The sequence below is a fragment of the Heteronotia binoei genome, chromosome 1 (assembly GCF_032191835.1).
Source record: "Heteronotia binoei isolate CCM8104 ecotype False Entrance Well chromosome 1, APGP_CSIRO_Hbin_v1, whole genome shotgun sequence".
Lineage (NCBI taxonomy): Eukaryota > Metazoa > Chordata > Lepidosauria > Squamata > Gekkonidae > Heteronotia > Heteronotia binoei.
The window spans coordinates 195877577-195896681 of NC_083223.1; the positions used below are offsets into that span (position 1 = coordinate 195877577).

At 42.0% G+C, this 19105-nt stretch overlaps 1 protein-coding gene across 1 annotated transcript in view; it reads right to left on the minus strand.

Annotated features, from left to right (window-relative positions):
- The window catches only part of CAPN2 (calpain 2), an 82040-nt gene that overhangs the window by 6966 nt on the left and 55969 nt on the right, over positions 1 to 19105 (minus strand). Inside the window, exons 10-18 of the mRNA XM_060246054.1 lie at positions 18060 to 18229; positions 17220 to 17231; positions 15741 to 15952; positions 13204 to 13240; positions 11623 to 11688; positions 11379 to 11436; positions 8005 to 8069; positions 4356 to 4424; positions 2198 to 2276 (exon numbers count right to left, since the gene is read on the minus strand). Of these exons, the coding sequence (XP_060102037.1) occupies positions 2198 to 2276; positions 4356 to 4424; positions 8005 to 8069; positions 11379 to 11436; positions 11623 to 11688; positions 13204 to 13240; positions 15741 to 15952; positions 17220 to 17231; positions 18060 to 18229 (768 nt within the window). The remainder of the gene's footprint in view (positions 1 to 2197; positions 2277 to 4355; positions 4425 to 8004; positions 8070 to 11378; positions 11437 to 11622; positions 11689 to 13203; positions 13241 to 15740; positions 15953 to 17219; positions 17232 to 18059; positions 18230 to 19105) is intronic.

Consider the following 19105-nt stretch of genomic DNA (forward strand, 5'->3'; position numbering starts at 1 on the left):
TAATAACAGTGACGGGTTGTTGATTAGCACTTCAAATGCTCTGCATCTGAAGTCAGGCACCGATGAAATTGGCAAGAATGAGAGCAAATGCAGGTCTGTAATGAGATACTAGAGCTGTCTTTGAAATATTGATTCCTAAAGTAAGTATGGAATTGTATACCTTTTGTATTGCATATCTTGTTTAAGTGAATAGTATAATATCTTTACTGGATGTTATAGCTTTATTCTATCCTGACCATGAGGAAACCAGCAGGTGAAGCAAACTTCTCAATTTGACTTTTCATTGTCAAGATGGATGTTGGACTTCTATTCAAGAAATTGAGTTATGAACTCAGACGAACAGATATGTGAATAAGGATTGTTTGTTGGTACTTGTTTGAAGTCCTGTTGGAGAGCTGGATGCTATCAGAGAATCTACATTACACATTGGCATTCCCCAAGGCTGCACTAGGTTTGCAGTGGCTTGGGAGATTGTTAAGGACACTAATATATTTTGTCATTTACTGTGGATATTTTGTATGAATATCTGGATAACTAATGGATGTTTTGCACAAGTGATATGACAATTGGATATTAACATAGATAACTGGATAAGTAATTTGGTTGTAATATTGGGTTTTTGTCTCTTTTGCTACCATTCTTGTTTAGTCAGCTTTACTTATAGAAACGATTCTCTCAGATGTCCCTCACTGTTCTCATAAATAAGAGATGCCCTAGAGCTGCAAACAACTATATGCAACAAACTGTGCTAAGAAATTTAATTAACAGCATAGCTCCTGAAAGAGTGATATTTTTAGCATCGTGTAATGAATAAACTCACATGTATAATTAGGCTTATCTAGGTCTATTTAAATGCAGCAAAGTTTTGCCTTTTACTTGGCTGTATTTTTTTGAGAGCGCTGATAGAAAAGAAAGGCTGCACTCTGTATAATTTTGCCTGAATCCAATTAGGGGCATATACATGCAGAAAGCGGGCTGTGCATACATATCCATAGCTCCATGAGCGACACTGCCTGCAAACAGCTGATGTGCAAATGGTTTGTCATTTGATCTTGCTAATAGGATGGAGTGTGTGTATAGCTCTATTGGAAATTTAATAATAGCATTAATCAGCTGTTTTGGAAGGGACACAGTTTTTATTTATCTATCGTGGCAATCTTCTTTATCTATGCAGCCTACTTGGGCTCCCAAGTATATGCGGCCTGCATGTCATAAGTCTGGGAGAAGTGCATGTCTAGTTTACAATGATGCATATAGAGATTAACAGAAAGTGGCTGGGGGTGGGGGAGGAGTGGTCTTCTCCAAAATTTTGCTTCCTTCCACAGCAGCCCTTCTTGACAACTTTCAGACAGTTGGGGGGGAAAGAGTGTCAAACAGGAATAAAGTGTTCACGCATTCAGAATGAGGACCATGCAATCTGGGAAGCATTACCTTTCCTCTGAACTGGCTTCATTTGCTCTCAGAGAAATCTTCATCTAGCAATATATGACTGGCTAAGAGGTGAAGTCATTGTTGCTAGGGAGGTAACCAAAGTGAGGGGGGAGGGCACAACTAGCCAAGCAACAAACAGATGGAAGGCCCTGACCTGGGTAGCCCAGGCTAGCCTGATCTCAGAAGCTAAACAAAGTCAACTCTGGTTAGTACTTAGATGGAAGACCTCCTTGAAATACCTACTTGGGAGGACAGGGGCAGGCTTTATTCAGCCATCTCTCTTACTATCCTCCAGGCCTCCAGTAGGGTTGACATGACTTCCAGGTGCAGACACACACACACATACAAACAGATGGCAGCAAGGTGAACAAGTACAGGAACTTGGAGAACATTTAGTCTACCCAAAAAACAATGTGTTCCCAGAACATTTAGTTGAGGTACAATTAGAGGGCCCTATGGATCCCTATATAAATCTTTCCTGTGAGTTGCGTGCACTAAATGGGTCAGATTGTATGCTTAGTTTTAAATCTCCTTGTGTCAGGAAACTGCCTTTTTATCTGATTCTGTAAAATGCAGCAATGGGAATAAACTGAGGCAACCTTAAGGCTACTGAAATACGCACAACAAATAATTTCAGCAGGTTTGGGAAAATCCCAGGTGACTGGTTCTTCCAATTGCAGAACTTCAGTGCAAAGAAATTCCACACTGTTGCTTTGTTTCTAGCATGAATTAAGTGAAGCACTTATAGAGAAAGGCTCAGAAGTACCTGCTTGCTCTAAGGCTCTCCGCATCTCATAGGAGTTCATGGTTCCAGAACGATCTACATCTATTTCCCGGTAAATTTTCTGCCAAAAACAAAATCCAGAGTTATAAACTTGACAGTGATTCAGGGTGGATAAGTAGTTCTATAAAGCAGTCTCTCTGCTTTACAAAGGGAAAGAACAAGCTATGAAATACTGACTGCTCCCCTTACTTTAATTGCCCTATTCTTGCAGCTTTCCTTGGTTGAACTTAAAAGACTTATTTTTTGTTGTTTGAAAGGTACACTCTTTGTATGTATATACAAAGCCTGTCTGCAAGTATTACTGTTATGCCACTGTTAACAGTAGTTGCTCAGTGCAGAGATACAACTGCTGTTTGGTGTAGTGGTTAAGTGCGTGGATTCTTATCTGGGAAAACCAGGTTTGATTCCTCACTCTTCCACTTGTACCTGCTGGAATGGCCTTGGGTTAGCCATAGCTCTGGCAGGGGTTGTCCTTGAAATGGCAGCTGCTGTGAGAGCCCTCTCAGCCCCACCCACCTCACAGGGTGTCTGTTGTGGGAGGAGGAGATATAGGCGATTGTAAGCCACTCTGAGTCTCTGATTCAGGGAGAAGGGTGGCATATAAATCTGCAATTCTTTTACATATTTTCTGTGTCTTTTGTTTCCAAAGAAAACCTTATTTTGGAAGGCCAGTGGTGCAGGAAAGCAGAAGGGAAGCTTGAATGTGTACACCTCCTTGACTTTAAGCAACCCATTCTGAGGCCATGTATTACCCATAGGAATGGGCACAAACCAAGAACCCTCACTGAACCTCATGAACCTCCATGGAGGTTCAGGGAGGGTTCATGTGGGCTTCCAACCAGAAGTGAGCATCGAAATGCTGTTGGAGCCCACCAGCTCACCTTCAGGTTGGGCCAGCTTGACTGAGCACACTCTTGGAGCTCAGTAAAGTCTACTGGCCTAACTCAACTGAGCTTTCTGAGTGAGCTCTGAAGATGTTTATAGGCCTTCGAAGGTGGAGCCTGCCCATATAATGCCTATAAAAACCTTCAGAGCGTGTTCTGGGAGCTCAGTCTGCCCAACTCGACTGAGCCTCCAGATGACCTCTGAAGGCCTCTAAAGGTCTTGAGAACTCAACTCTTGGAGCTCATTTAAATGCCTTCAGAACTCACTCAGGACACGGTCGAACTCCTGAACTGGACAAACCACAAACCAGTTCATCCAATGGAGGTTTGTTGGAGGTTCAGGGTTTTCACAAACCATGAACCTCCAACAAACCATAATTTTTCTGGTTTGTGCCCATCCCTATTTATTTATTTAATTTGATTTGTGTCCTGCCTTCCCACAAGCAAGATCAGGGTGGGTTCCATTACCCGAAAATGGTAATAGCTTATCCTTGTGTTCATGGCTGTATTCAAAATACGTGTATGGCATTCTGTCCAATAAAGAGGGCAACAGACTATATATTTCTGTGGAATTTCCATGGATAAGGTGTGTGTAACCTATGCCAATATAAGTGAAATTCCCCATAAAACTAAGCTGATTTCTGAAATTTGGACTGATTGGCCAAATTAGGCATATTCAGTTCATTTACATAATTCTGCTTCTCTTAGTTGTGTGGAGGCAGGAAGTGGTTCAGGCACTGAAACCCCATCTACCACTGCAAGGCTTAGTGTGCCACACATCTGGCTTCAGAAATGTCAGTATGCATTTCAGTTGATTGCTGAAATGATAACTAGTGATAACTAGAAATGCACTTTCAGTCCTCAGGAAGCTAAATTCTGTACCTCCAAAATGGTTTACGTGATGCTGCACCTGTTGTTTGTTCTCAGCACAGTCAGCATTGTATAAAAACCACATTTGCAAACCATTTACTCTTTCATTTAAAGTCTGGTCTGGATCCAGCCAAAGTTAGGCATGTGGAGCGTTAAGCTTTTCATCATGTTCTTTTATTTCAGTGGACTGAATCTTTGCTATCAAAATGTCTCTCAGTCTCACCATATATACACACAGTTGGAAGGAAATAGTTGTATGTGAGTCTACCAACCATCCTGACCACTTTATGCATCTAATGATGTAGGCTGCAGCCTACACTTGTGTCACAATACATTTTAGGCACTTCCAGTGTCCTGCTTGATTTCATTAAAATATTTCCTTTTACCTGGTATTGCTGAATCTTTGTCCAAAGTACATGGAATTCCTTCAGTCCCAGTTTACCACTCCCATCAGTCTGTGCATTAAGGAAATGTTTGTTTCAAGTAACAAAAGTTATCTCTTTTATCCAGAGTAAGGTTTATAGCAGATCTTTGAAAAGATACTGAGATTTGGAAACATGTCCTAATCAGATTCTTTGCTCCATATTATTGGGAAACTCTTCCTTCAAAATTAACAGTCAATGCTAGATTAGTTTTATAGACTGCACAAAACCCTTCAAAGAGTTTTCTTCATCAATACCACTAGTGCAGGGGTGGCCAACGGTAGCTCTCCAGATGTTTTTTTGCCTACAACTCCCATCAGCCCCAGCCAGCATAGCCAATGGCTGGGGCTGATGGGAGTTGTAGGCAAAAAACATCTGGAGAGCTACCGTTGGCCACCCCTGCACTAGTGTATCATATATGCTGAGAATCTGCCCTGTTTGGGGCCTGTGAATCTAAAGACTACTTCCTATTTACTTCTATAGGGTAGGATAGTGCATATTGTTTGCTTGCTTCTTTTAGAAATAATTGCAGGGGGTACCTGATAGGAATGTGCATTCAGCAGAAACTGAGCCAAATAAAAACCTGAAACATAACGGTATTTTGGGGGTAGCTACTGATCAGCCATTTAAGGATTTCTTGTCTCCCACACAGCAGAGAGAGGGAAGTGAAAGGAGCAGTGAAATGACTTCCTACCAGGGAAACCAATTAGCCTGGTGTACCTGCCTTGTCAGCTGACTGGCCTCCCTTAGATGAAGCCTTTAAACCCCTTTGCTTTGCTTCCCTCCACTCTGAAATGTGGGAGGAAGCAAAACGGAGGAGTTAAATGGTTTCCTTCTAGGGTAAGCCAATCAGCCTGGTATGTCACCAGTCCACTGATCAGCTTCCCTGGGAAGAAGCCTTTAAACTTCTCTGTTTTGCTTCCCCCCACTCTGAAGCAGGGAAGAGTAAAGCCAGGTTGTTAAATGGCTTCCTCCCAGGGAAGCTGATCGGCATAGTGAGTCCACCAGACTGGTCAGCTTCTCTGGGAGGAAGCTTTTAAATTACCTTCCCTTCTGTTTGTGATGTGTGCTGCTGCTGCACTGCAACTTGGGGAGAGAACTTTAAATACTTCCCCTTCACTCTCTGACTCACAAAGCAGCAGTGACAGACATCAGGGTATAGAGGGTTTTAAAGGGATTACTACCTTCCCTTTGCTCCCTGACACGTACTGCCCCTGTGGAAAAGGAAGCTATGGACTCAAATATATTTGGCACAACTAATTATTTCCCAAATCTTAATATTGTATCAATACTGGGATCCATGAATATTGGTATATACTGATATTTTTTGGGTTTGGTATAACTTTTTTTTTTGTGCACACCCCTAATAGCCACACCAGTCTGTTGCAACAAAAATAAACTCTACAATAATTGCCCCTCCTTTGTCAGCCTCTTTGATTATGAGGTCAGAATTATTTTTGAGGCTTTTGTGCATGTGATGGAATTTGCGAGGCAATGAGATTTCCTGATTACTTCAGCATGGTATGCATGCTAATGTATGTAAAATCTAAGTTAAAGTTCAGTAAGACATTATAATCATTGGAGGATAGGGGTTCATATAGGGTTTGGAACCTTCTAACCTAAAAAACAAATCTGGGACACTGCATATTTCAGGCATTGGCACAATGGTCATAGGAGTACCATTATATGGGCTCAAGCTCAATAGCACTAACACCCTCAGTTATGTGTGAGATACCACTGACTTCCAGAAGAAACTGACAGTGTCCCAGAGACAACCAGCTTGGCCTTGCTGAATGCTGAGAAACTCAACATCCTTCAAAAAGATGGACTACAGACCAGGCCCATAGCCAGAAAATTTTAAAGGGGAGGAGCACAGAATAAAATTTTGGATACAGGGGCCCTCCACTTTGACAGGCCCCCACTCTCTTTGCTGCCGCTGCTCTAGTGGCCCCTGATCTCCCCGCCACTCTGGTGGCCCCCGTCCCCCTCCACGGCACCTCCCCTCCCTTCCCCCCTCCCACCCAGTGAAGCACTGGCTCCTGGGACTCTTTCAAGCCCCCCCCCACTGATCAGCTGATCGACGGAAAAAGTCGTGGGGAGGTCAGTGCTCCTCTGCCGGCCTTCCAGTGCTCTCCAGATCTTTAGTGCTGGGGGGGCAGTGAAAGGAAGAACCAGCAAGCCCTGGAAAAGCGTCCATCACCTCCGCGGCTTCCTCCCCACTTCCCTCCCTGGATCGCATGGGAGGGAAGTGGGGAGGAAGCAACGGAGGCGGCAGGTGTTTTTCCAGGGCTTGCTGGTCCTTCCTTTCACCGCCGCCCCAGCATTAAAGGTCTGGAGAGCACTTGAAGGCCAGCAGAGGAGCGCCAGCCTCCCCACGGCTTTTACCGCAGTGAGGGGGGGGGGCCTTGAAAGAGCCCCAGGAGCCGGCGCTTCATCAGTTGGGAGGGAGGAAGGGAGAGGGAGGCATTGTGGAGGGGGGGTGGGGGCCACCAGAGAAGTGACGGTGGAGAGAGTGGGGGCTGCAAGAGCCACAGAGTGGGGCTGCCAGGAGGGGCCATACAGGTCAACATAAGGGGTTTGATGGAGAGGCTGGGCCCCTCCATGGCTTCAGGCCTGCTACAGACCATCAAGAATATTGCCTGTGATAATATCACAACATATATGTCTACCAAGTGTTGTCTTTACCCACAGCTATTTCAGATTTGGAAACAGCTTGTACCATTATGTTAATAGCCATGAGTACCTGCATGGCACCATAGTATGCAAACAAATCCATGGCTGACTTACGGCAATGCTTCCCCATCTCCTACTCACTAACATTTGCTTGAGATTTATGACCAATATTTTCATCATCTGGATTCATGGAAAGGAAACTCTCAAGAGATTCCACCATGGCTTCAACCCCTTTCACACCTCCATCAACCAGAACAATACACAGGTACATTTCTGGACACTATAGACACATCAGCACTATCTTATACTGAAAGCCATTACATATATTGACATGGGTGCAGGTTCCACACTGAGTGTGTTGCACAATCAATTGACTGCAGCCAAGCTTTACATTACAATTGCATTTGACCTCTTTCTTTTGCATAGAAACTCCATGGACTTTACAACAGATATTCTTTGGATTTCAGTACCCATCCAAATAAAGTGAAGAAATCAGCTGTGACAAATACATGCAAGTGCAAATATGTACTTGAGGCCCAAAGACTTCAGAGGAAAGGTGAATTTCAACTTAGGAAATATTCATAAAAGATATCACAATTTAAAAGGCATTAAAAGAAAAGTCCTTTCCCTCTAGTCCCCTTTGCTCCTATTTTATTTATTTGCTTCACTTCCATCCCACCTTTCTACCCAATGGGAACCCCAAGCAACTTACATTGTTCTCCTGCCCTTCATTTTATCATCACAACAACCCAGTGAGATAAGCATATCCAAGGTCACACAGCAAGTTTATATGGCCAAGTAGAGATCTGAATCTACATCTCCCAGATCCTATAATAACGACTATACCACACTGGCTCTCACCAATTCCCATGCTCTCCTAAATATGATATATTTTATAGATGTGCAAGAAGGCAGTCAAACAAAATGCACTGAAGGATACATCTAGCAGATCAACCATGATTTTACATGTTTCAGTGCTGAAGCCATCTGATTTAATATCTTGGCCTGCAATGGAAAACAGGTTTTATTACTTGTTCAAAGCTTAGTTGGCCTCCCTTCCCTTACTTTGTTCCTGCAGCGGGAGAAGAAACAGTAGGGGAAGGGGGTAACAACAACAACAACCTTTAATGGCATTATACACTAAGACGTATATAGGAGATTTTTTTGTTGTTGTTCAGCCATATAGTCAAGTCTGACTCTTTGTGACCCCATGGACAAAGTCACACCAGGCCCTCCGGTCTTCCACCATCCTCTGAAGTCTGTTCAAATTTGTGTTAGTTATATCAGTAACACTGTCCAGCCATCTTTTGCCATCCCCTTTTTTTTTTGCCTTCTTTCTTTCCCAGCATCAGGATCTTCTCCAGTGAGTGCTCCCATAAGGAGTACTTAATACAATTAAAGCAAATCACGCCTTTTTGAAGCCAGATACAAAAAATTGCCACCATTTTGCTAGTTACAGAGTTTTTTAAGGAAAGAAGAAAAAGGGATTTATAGTCAGTTTGGCCTATTAAATCCACTAACAACCAATCTAAATACTTAACACGAATGTCAAAGCAATAATCACAATACAGAAGAACATGCTCAATGCTTTCTACTTCCTTTCTTCCACAGTCACATATAGGGTTGCCAAGTCCAATTAAAGAAATATCTGGGGGCTTTGGGGGTGGAGCCAGGAGACTTTGGGGGTGGAGCCAGGAGACATTGGGGGCGGAGCCAGGAGCAAGGGTGTAATAAGCAGAATTTAAAGGGACACTTCCCCCCCCCGGCCGCCGCCACCACCACGAGAAAGGGGGCTCCCCTCACCCTCGCTGCTCCCGCTGGCCGTCTAGCTTCGTTGCCGCGGGGAGACGCAGGCGAAAGAACCTCGCGCGCCCCTTTACCGGCTTCCCGCCGGCCGCAAAAGTTCGAAGGGAGAAGAGCCTTGCGGCGGCGGCAGGGACAGCAAACAATCCTCGTGGAGCAGGATCTCTCTTACTGTCAAAATGACCATCAGGCAAGGTTGGGAACGCTCTCCTCTCTCTCCCCCCCCTTCCCTTCCTCGCGCTCCAGCCGGCGGAGGGAGGCGGAAGAGAGCGGCGATTTAGTAGGTGGGGCCGGGGAGCGCCTCGCGCCTTTTCCTGCGCGGTTTCTCCCCGCCCCCCTTTTGCCATAGCCCCATCCATTCAGGCACGGGCTGCTGCTGCCCCTGTAAGGGTCAACTGCCCCTGTGAAGTCTTAGGAGAGGGGAAAGGGGGGCACCCCGGCGCCGTTTCCCCCTCCCCCCGCTTCCGTTTTTTGGGGGAGCGGGGGAAGAGGGTGGAAATTCTGGGGTCCCCCGCCAGAGCGGGAGGGTTGGGAAGCCTAGTCACATAGCCTCTGCATATAAGGGATCGTCAGAAACCTCCCATGAAGTACTGCAAAGGGCAGCACATTGAAACGTGCTAACATATAAGCTCTACGGATACATGGATCACTAAGGGAGAAAAAGTACATTGCTATCACCCTTATGGGAAGAATCCCTAATTTCAGAGGTGAACATCTACCAGAGGCACAGCTACACAGTTCTTGCAACTCAATATCCAGGAGTCTGTTTAAGTAAAACAAAAGCAGCTTTTTCTGATAGGGAAAGCAGCTCATCAAAGCTTATCCCTATAATAGCTATCTTCTCTATAATGTTAACCAAGAGGACTAATGAAACTGTTAGAAACAAGACAGTTGGAATAAGTAGTGGTTTTAAAATGCAATTTTAACCAGAATTTAAATGTTATTAACCACGCTCTAGTTTCTAACACTCTTACATTGCAGCATAGGAAATACACATCAGAAGGCCTAAGATTTTCCGAAGGAAGATAGACTGAATTTTTTCTATTTCATTATTAATAGCACCCTGGGCCTGATGTTATTCCTCCCAAGTTGATCAAAATGCTCCCTGAGTGGTGGGCCCCTTTCCTTGCTGCCTTATTTACAACCATAAATATAACAGGTGTAATACCCGATGCCTGGACTAATGTGGTAGTGGTCCCTGCATTTTAAAAAGGTGATTGCCATCTCCCATGTAACTATAGGCCTATCAGCTTGTTTTCCACTGTTGGGAAACTATATGCAAGATATCTGGCTAATAAACTCAATTTATAGATGTCTGAACAGCAAATCATGGGTATAGAGTAAATTGGTTTCAGTAGAGGAAAATTAACCTTTGATCACTGTGTAGTGTTAAGCCACTTAGTGGATAAATATAGGAATGAGGAAGGCCCTAAGTTGTTTGCAGCTTTCTTGGATCTCAAGAGTACCTTTGACTCCATCCCAAAAGACCTGCTCTGGAAGAAACTTAAGGATCAAGGAATTGATATGAGACTCCTCCTTCTAATAAAAAATTTGCACACTAATGCAACCAGCCAAATTTGATGCTTGAAGGAGGATGACTTAAGGCAGAAGATTCCAATTAGTTGTGGAGTTAAACAAGGGTGTATTTTAGTGCCTTTATTATTCAACCTTTTTATTAATGACCTGGCTCCCTTTTTGAACACCACTGATGGACATAGTCCCAAACTTGGGGTGCTACATATCCCTCTTTTGCTTTATGCTGATGATGCAATACTACTTTCCCTCTCGCATATAGGTCTGAAAAGGTTACTTTATCGTTTTATGGACTATTGTGAGTTAAACTCATTGGCCCTAAATTTCCAGAAGTCCAAAATCATTGTATTTGGGAAATTGTGGAAACCGTCTAAGTGGACTATAAGGGGGTATCACATTGAGCAAGTTAAAACCTTTAGTTACTTAGGTGTTCTACCACTGTAACTCTAGATGGGCTGTTCATAAAAAGGGAGTGATGAAATCTATGAATAATAACATATTAATGATTATTTGGTTTTATTACTGCAAGGGCAACCAATATGTCCCAGCAGCCCTACAAATTTTTAATCACAAACTGTATGCTAAAATGCTCTATGGAGTACTAATCTGGATTGGTGCTATTAATAAGGGAAGGGGGTAAGAGAGTGATTTGTGAAGATGCAGCAGTGCAAGTTAAAAACTGTCTATTTTAATCTGTTTTACTGATTAGGTTTTTTATCTTTTCACTGTTGATGATATTCTATAGCAATATGTGTAGATACAGAAAAAAAATTAGTTCAGGTGTGAAACTTGTGTTAGAAACACTTCAGAGGCTTTCTGTGTGAGACAAGAGATGGCAGTGACCTCCACTTAATTGCATCTGAATATTTACAACCTGTCATATTAAAAGTGTTTGGTTACCAGAGAGTCAGTCAGTCAATCTGATCTGGCACATGGTTTGTGAGACAACACTGACTTCAAGAAAAGGGAAAGACTTACGTTTTGCCATAATTTTTCTCAGGATATTACATAGTTCAAAGGCCGAGATCTCACCATCCTGTGGAAATGAAAGGCAAAAACAGCACTAGGAAAACTATTAGCTTTAAATATCATCCCCTCTGTTACAAAAAATAACACATTTTTCCATGCAGAGATTTGCACTGATGTTCTGGGGACCTGACCCTTGACCAGAGATGGTGCATTTTTAAAAAGAGATTTTGATAAGGATACCCAAACCACTCACCTCTCCAGCTAACTGTCCAAACAGTTTCTTAAAACTTGGTTCAATTTCATCTTCGATGACTTCTTTCTACAAAAAGGAGTGAATGGCAGAAACATCTAAGGAAGATTTAATCAACATGTGAACAGGTTTTGTTTCTAGGACCACAATAAATATATCTGTAATGGACTGTAAATGGTTAATGCTTTAACCTGGTCTGAGAAGTTTGAGTGATGGGATCCAAATAGAGTGAAAGCAGCAAAGGAGAGTTAAGCAGAGTCACAGGATCAAGGAGGATCCTGAATTAGGGAAGTGTAATGAGTAGCCCTTCCCTGAAGGGAACAGCTTCTAGTAAAGGAGGGTGATACCTATCACATGGTTAAGAAGGAAAACCAGACCTTGTGTGAATGTTCCTGCCTTCACCAATTTGAAGTATTTTTGAGCTGAAGAATCTTATGCTTGTTTAAGCAGAAACTGCCAAGAGATCCCTCTCCACTGTTTTAAAGACCTATCCATATAACCAAGCAACTACTTGATTATCACAAACTATCTGTTGTTTATATTTATATAAAGTTACCTCATTCTTGTTGCCTGTTCACCTTCTAAGTCCTAAACCTGATACCTACCCGACCATTTCTCTAAAAGTGAAATAAACCAATTTGCTAGTTTTGAATTACCATCATCCTCTCATGTGCCATTATGAGACAAAGACAAAAAGTCAGTCCCTCAATTCCCTAGGCTTGTTCAGCATACATTTAAACAACTAGGTGGAACAGACAAAGAAACAAGACAGAAAAAGGGTTGCTCAGCCAAAAAAAAGATACAGAGAAGCAGGGAATTTATATTTTGCCATTTGCTGTGAATGATGGAAATGTTTTGGTACAATCCAGGGAGAGAGATGCATACACAGCAGGAAGCTTTTCAACATTTCATTTGATTTTAAAAACTCAAGCTTTGCATAACATTTCAAACCTCAGTGTTTGTAAATAAAGAACAAGGGACACAGCTCTAATTCTGATTAAACATATAGACATGTATAACCTTATGGGGCAAGAATGTCTAGTGGTCTAATTCCCTGAACATGCTCCTACTCAGTATGTAACACCTCTCAGAATCCTAGGCATTATCTTACCTTTTTCAGTCACAGAATCCAAAGTGGCATGAATAAGGTTCCTACAAGATCTCCTATCCAAACACTAATGATGATCTTAATCTGCTAAACTTGAGCAAGGTTGTAGCATCACATGATTTATCACGTTCACGATTCATTGGCTTTTGACAGGCATAGTACCATACTGGAATACCACAGATCTTTCTTACTAGTGATGCTGCTAAATTAATTTAGAATGCGGGATATTTGTAATAATGAGAAAAAAGGGTTTCTGCCTGACAAGCCCGTTACGAGTTGAACTCACAACTCCACTGAAGTTTAGGCACTCCAACAGAAGCAATAGTTTTGTATGTATGTATATACAAAGACAAGTAAATGTACAAAGACATGTTTTGTAGTAGCAAGCATGGAAAACAAAAGCATATTCCAGAGGAAGATGTTTGCAGCAGCCTGACTTCAACATAAAACAGATTTCATCAGATCAAGCAACATACCTCTTCAATATTGGCTTCAATTTCATCATCAACAACTCTAAAAACAGATAGGAATCAAAGAAAGCTAGTTACAGATATTTATCTCCATGTTAAACCTTCTAATGATTATCTTGGCATTATTTAAGAAAATACCAGAGGAAACAATCAAGTCGTAAAATCTCCTATCCTGCTACACAGATGTGATCATGAAGTATGGTGATTACTGAGTGTCTGACGGAAGTGTGTTTCCATTTGGAGGGCATCAGTATTGTACAACATACAGAAATTGGCTCATAGCCTAAGGAAGCAAGTAATATTTTATTTATCCTTTCAGAGAGAGATTTTTAAAATGAAACAATATTCGAATCCCACCTATAGAAACAGAAAGAGGAAACCAGTGGTAGAAACAGGTTTTCCATCAGACTTATCTATTATATAACCTCAACATAACTCCAAGAAGTTCAGAATGGCTTCTGTGGTTCTCTTCGCCATGTTAGGTTAGGCTGAGAGAGTGATTGGTCCAAGGTCATTCACTGACCTTCACACCTAAGTGGGAATCTGAACCCAGATTTCCTCAATTCTTGTCTGACTCGCAGTACGAATCATCTTTCAATTAGACTGCTGCAAGGGGGGAAAGCACTACATATACAAGTGCACAAAAGCACAACCAATTCACAGAAGATAACAAATGCCAGCTCTGTCAGTGACCAGCAGGAGGAAGTAATGGATGTGATAGGTGGGGATGAGGCTTTGAGAATGTCAAGCTCTTGGTGAGGTCTGGAGCAGGACCAATAGGCATGTGTTGCACAGCTGTTTTGAGTACATTAAAACTGCTTCTCTTAGGGCTTGTCTGGACAGATAGAGACCTGACACTTCCCCCTGCCCAAAGATATAAACACCCAAAAAGTAATTCTACACCATTTAGATGAAAAATAATGATACAATTCTTTTATATGACCTTGAAAATTAGCTCTGAGTAGCATGCTATATTGTGTCCATGAATTAGGGTTGTGATTTTGGGGAGGCACAGGGTATAACACCATAGAACATGCAACCTTTTTCAGCCTGTAGGTACCTTTGGAATTCTGAAACAGGGTGATAGGCGCAACCACAAAGCGGCTGCTGAAGGGTAGCACTGAGAATGGCTACCTCAGGAGGTGGAGCCATACATACAGAGGAACCTCAAGGGCAGAAGAGAAGAGAGATAAATACACACACACTAGTGGAGAGGGGAGAGAGAATAAACACTTGGCTGGCACCAAGAAAGGTGTTGGTGGGTGCCACGGTGTTCACAGGCACCATGGTGGGGATACCTGGCATAGAATCCACCCTTCAAAGCAGCCATTTTCTCCAGGGCAACTGCTCTCTTTAGTCTGGAGATCAGTTATAATTAAGGGCGATCTTCAGGCTCCACCTGAAGGTTGGCAACTCTACTATCAATTATAGATGCTGGTTATGAAGAACCCAGGGACACAGAATTCAGACATATAGCCTGATAAGAAGAAGGCTAGCTTGGGAGTTTCATCCATGCCACATCACTTGATGTTCCTATAGTTGCAAAGAAAGCTTGAAAATCACAGAGCTCAAATAACAGTTCTACTTTAGTTCCTGGTTTTTGGATAGTTTAAAAAAATCATTGACTCAATAGGCCCTGAAGCTAGGGTTACCAATCTCCAGTTGGGGGCAGGGGATCACCTGGTTTGAAGGCCCTCCCCCTGCTTCAGGGTTATCAGAAAGTGTGCGTGTGTGGGGGGGAGGGTTTGAATGTTTGCTGGGCATTATACCAATTCCCATAGGGTATAATGGATAATCAATCTGCGGGTATCTGGGGCTCAGGGGTGTCGGGTTTTTTGTGGTAGCGGCACCATGTTTTCAGCCTAGCATCTGGTGCCTCTCCTAGATAAAACCTCCAAGTTTCAAAAAGATTGGAGCAGGAGGTCCAATTCTATGAGCCCCAAAAGAAGATGCCCCCATCCTCCATTATTTCCAATGAAAGGAAGGCATTTTAAAGGAGAAGAGTTCCTTTAAATGTGATGACCAGAACTCCCCTCAGAGTTCAGTCCTACCTGTCACAATCTTGCTCCCAGCTCCATTCCCAAAGTCCCCGAGTTGGACCTGGCAACCCTACCTGGAGTCCAACTGTTCTCATAGAACCAAAGATGAATATGCCTTCCCTGCTTAGAGCCTGGGCCCATCCTAATAATCTATTCTGATAGAGACAGAGTTGGCAACAACAGTAGTTTTCCTCACAAGATCCAAGAGCTCCAAATGGGTGATGTAAAATAACTTTGTACAGGGCTTTTTTGGTAGAAAAAGCCTAGCAGGAACTCATATGCATATTAAGCCACACCCCTGACATCACAATTATTTCACATAGGGCTTTTTTGTAGAAAAGGCCCAGCAGGAACTTATTTGCATATCAAGCCACATCCCCTAATGCCAAGCAAGCCGGAACTGCATTCCTGCTCAAAAAAACCCCTGACTTTGTATTCCCCAGATCCATTGAGTCATCATAGCTAAGGAATGAAAAACAAACAATAAAAAAAACTGGTACATACTGTGATTCTGCATTCTTCTCAGAAAACACTCTGAGGCAGAAATCTCCATTCTTGTTGGGTTCAAAAGTGGATGGTACAATAATATATTCTCCTGCTGGAAGCTTGAATCGGTTTAACACCTCTCGAAGATTGATGAAAGTATTTGACCGCTCTTTTGCACGGTTTGTTAGAAAGTAGCTTTTGTTCAGGTGAACATTAGTTTGGCCAGAAAACTTCATAAAAGAAAGCAATACAACCAATGGTATCATCGCAGTACTGAAGACATAATACTAAAATAATATATGCAGACCTTTATGACTAAATAAACATTTACAGACACTGGATTATTACATGAGAAGGGAATATACCACATCATGGAATACATTCCTTCAATTAATACAAAAAGATTCTTCAGTTCACTTATAGTTGCCAGCACTGCCTTGGCAAATGTTGGGAGATTTTGGGTGCAGTGTCTGTGACCTCATGTCCAGGTGACACTCTAGGAATCATCCCTAATATCTATGGTGTTTTACTACAGGGAAATTCCTAGATTTTTATTATGGAAGCTATTTTTTCCTGCTCTTCAGTTTCTTGGGGTGGGAGATTAGGACTGAGGCTAGCAGGGTTGTCCACCAGTGAGAAAAGGGCAAGACTATCAACTCTACTGGCCATGAAAACAGAGTCCTGAAAAACATGGCAACCAGGGTTGCCAGCTGTCTTGAGAAAATTTTTCATGGCATGGAGGTAAGCAATATCACCTGGTGACTAACACCCCATTAAACCTCTGTTAAAGGGATACGGCACTTTTCTCCAGACCTGTTGGCAATCCTGACTACAGCTAGAGAGCAAAACTATTAAGAGGGCCAGAGAAATCTACAATGATTCCCAGAATCACCGAGAACAGAAAAGTACACAAATATCAGAGTTGTGAAAAGGCTGAGATTATTTGCCTCAGCAGGATGAAAGGAACTGAAAATATTTTACACAACAGGGATATGAGCCCAGGTAAAGCAAAGCAGGTCTTCTGTCCTGGGAAGGGTTTGGGCCTTATCTACTGCTAAACAATAAAAAACCTCCTGGCTATATGGCTTACATGTCCACCCTCTTGGGCCTACCATTTTTTCTTCAGACAAAATACTTCATGTCAATGGAAAATAGATTAGATTAAGCCGTGGATTAGGAATCACACAATTTTATAGTTTTAGGATAACCATTTGACAGTTTTAAACCATTTAAAAATAAATATAATACACCTTTGTCACTAAAACTGAATTTCTGACAGATTATTACTCATTTTTAATTCCTCATGTAATTAATTACTTCTATTGGATTTTGATATAGTGAAACATAAGACCTGATATGGTGGAATGTAAGACCTATATAATAACATATAGGTCTTAACATTTTAAACATCATCTTTAAAACAATGCTTCTTAAACGAAACCCCTGTCTCAGGGTAATCTTGGGCTAGAGATGCAACATATAATGCACATTACATACCTTCTGTGGTACCTGTGGGTGAGGAAAATGAGATACAAGTTATTTACTTTTAAAATTGACCAACATCTACCTAACTCCCCACAGCCACAACTCAAATTTAACTGGGATAACCATGACTGACACTGTTTCCTATTAAGCTAGATATCATTCACTGATATTTCTACAAGGAGTTCCTAACAGAAATTACAGACTAGATAACACTGGTCCATTGTGACTCCTCACAATATCAGAGCAAGAAGGGAGTATTTCTTTATAACTGATGCTGTAATCAAATCAGTTAAGGTTGTCCATTTTTGAACTAGGGTTGCCAACTCCCAGTGGGGGATCCCCCAATTTTGCTGGCTTCTCCCCACCATGGACCAGCTGGCCAGTGGGGAAACCCCTCCCCTAAACAGGGACATTACAATGATGTTACCTGGAAGTGTTGTCATCGTGTCAGGGACAATATAAATATAAATCCTAATATAAATATAAATATAAATAAATAAATGTGCAGGGGATGCTATGGTTTTGAGGCAAACGCTATGGTTTAAGCCCAATTTAACCATAGAGTTTGCTCAAAAAAACTAAAGTGTCTCCCTGTGTGATGTCTCTGCTCATCCCTGGATTGCCCCCCGCAATCCCCTCACTGAACTGGGAAGGGGACCTGCCTTCCTGATTGTGAATTCACCTTTTGTGATAATCCAACCATTGTCCAGTTCATGAGGAGGATTATAAATGTATTATTTTGTAACCCATTGTATGTGATGCACTTTATCTCATTTCCCCCTTTAAAAGCCCTACATCTTTATCTGGCAAACCTCAGTTTGTCAGGAAGTAAAAAAAAAAAAAAGAGCTTGCCTCATAGATGGCAAAGCCAATGGTATGCATATCCTCCCCCATCTTCCTTTGTTTTCGGCGGTGTTTCTGAATCAGGCCCACTAGGAAGGTGCAGCCTTTCTCAGGATCATCAGGATCTTCATCTTCTTCCTCAAGTTTAATCAAATACTGTGGATTCATCCAAAATGTATCTGACAAACAAAAGGGATGCTTTGAAACCATCTTCATTTCACACCATTTCCAAACATACCCTGGCTAACAGCACAATGGAAACATAGTTCTTCCATTTCAGATTTCTATGTCCACATTAAGGATATATTTTAGGATTAATTTTTCCAAGAATTCTTAGTACTTATAACTGCTTTTGAACCTCTGCATTGCAGTGAAGATTAGGTTGTAAATGTTAAGCTGTCAACCAAGTTTCTGGAAGACCCAGAATTGGCCAGTTTTAGATGGAGGCTTAAATAGCCTGCCAATGCCCATGTAGAGCATCAGTATTAACCTTCTGGCAATCAGTATGAGTCTGATTCTTAGAAAAGGAAAAGGATAGATACTTGATAAGGACTGTGAAAATTTTTTGTCTTAGAATCACAGAGCTGGAAGGGGCCATACAGACCATCTAGTTCAACCCCCTGCTCCATGCAGGATCAGCCTAAAGCATCTCCGACAAATAATCATCCAGCTGCGTTTTGAAGACTGCCAATGAAGGGGAGCTCACCACCTTCCTAGGCAGCTGGTTTCACCTCTGAACTACTCTGACTAAAAAAATTTCCACTAATATCCAGCCAGGACCTTTTTGCTTGTATTTTGAGCGCATTGCTTCAGGTTCTATTCTCAGCTGCCAAGTGGAACAGCTCGTTGCCCTCCTCTAAATGAAAGCCTTTCAAATATTGTCCAAATATTGGGTTATATGGGGTGGATTTGCTTAAGAAATACAAGCTTGAAGATCTTATTATCTCAAGTTTTTGTTGGTAAAATCATCACAAAATAACTTTTCTATTGTAATTTCTGCATATCTATTGCTTTTTTTTGAATTTGTGGAATCTGTGATTATTTTTTCCTCATGT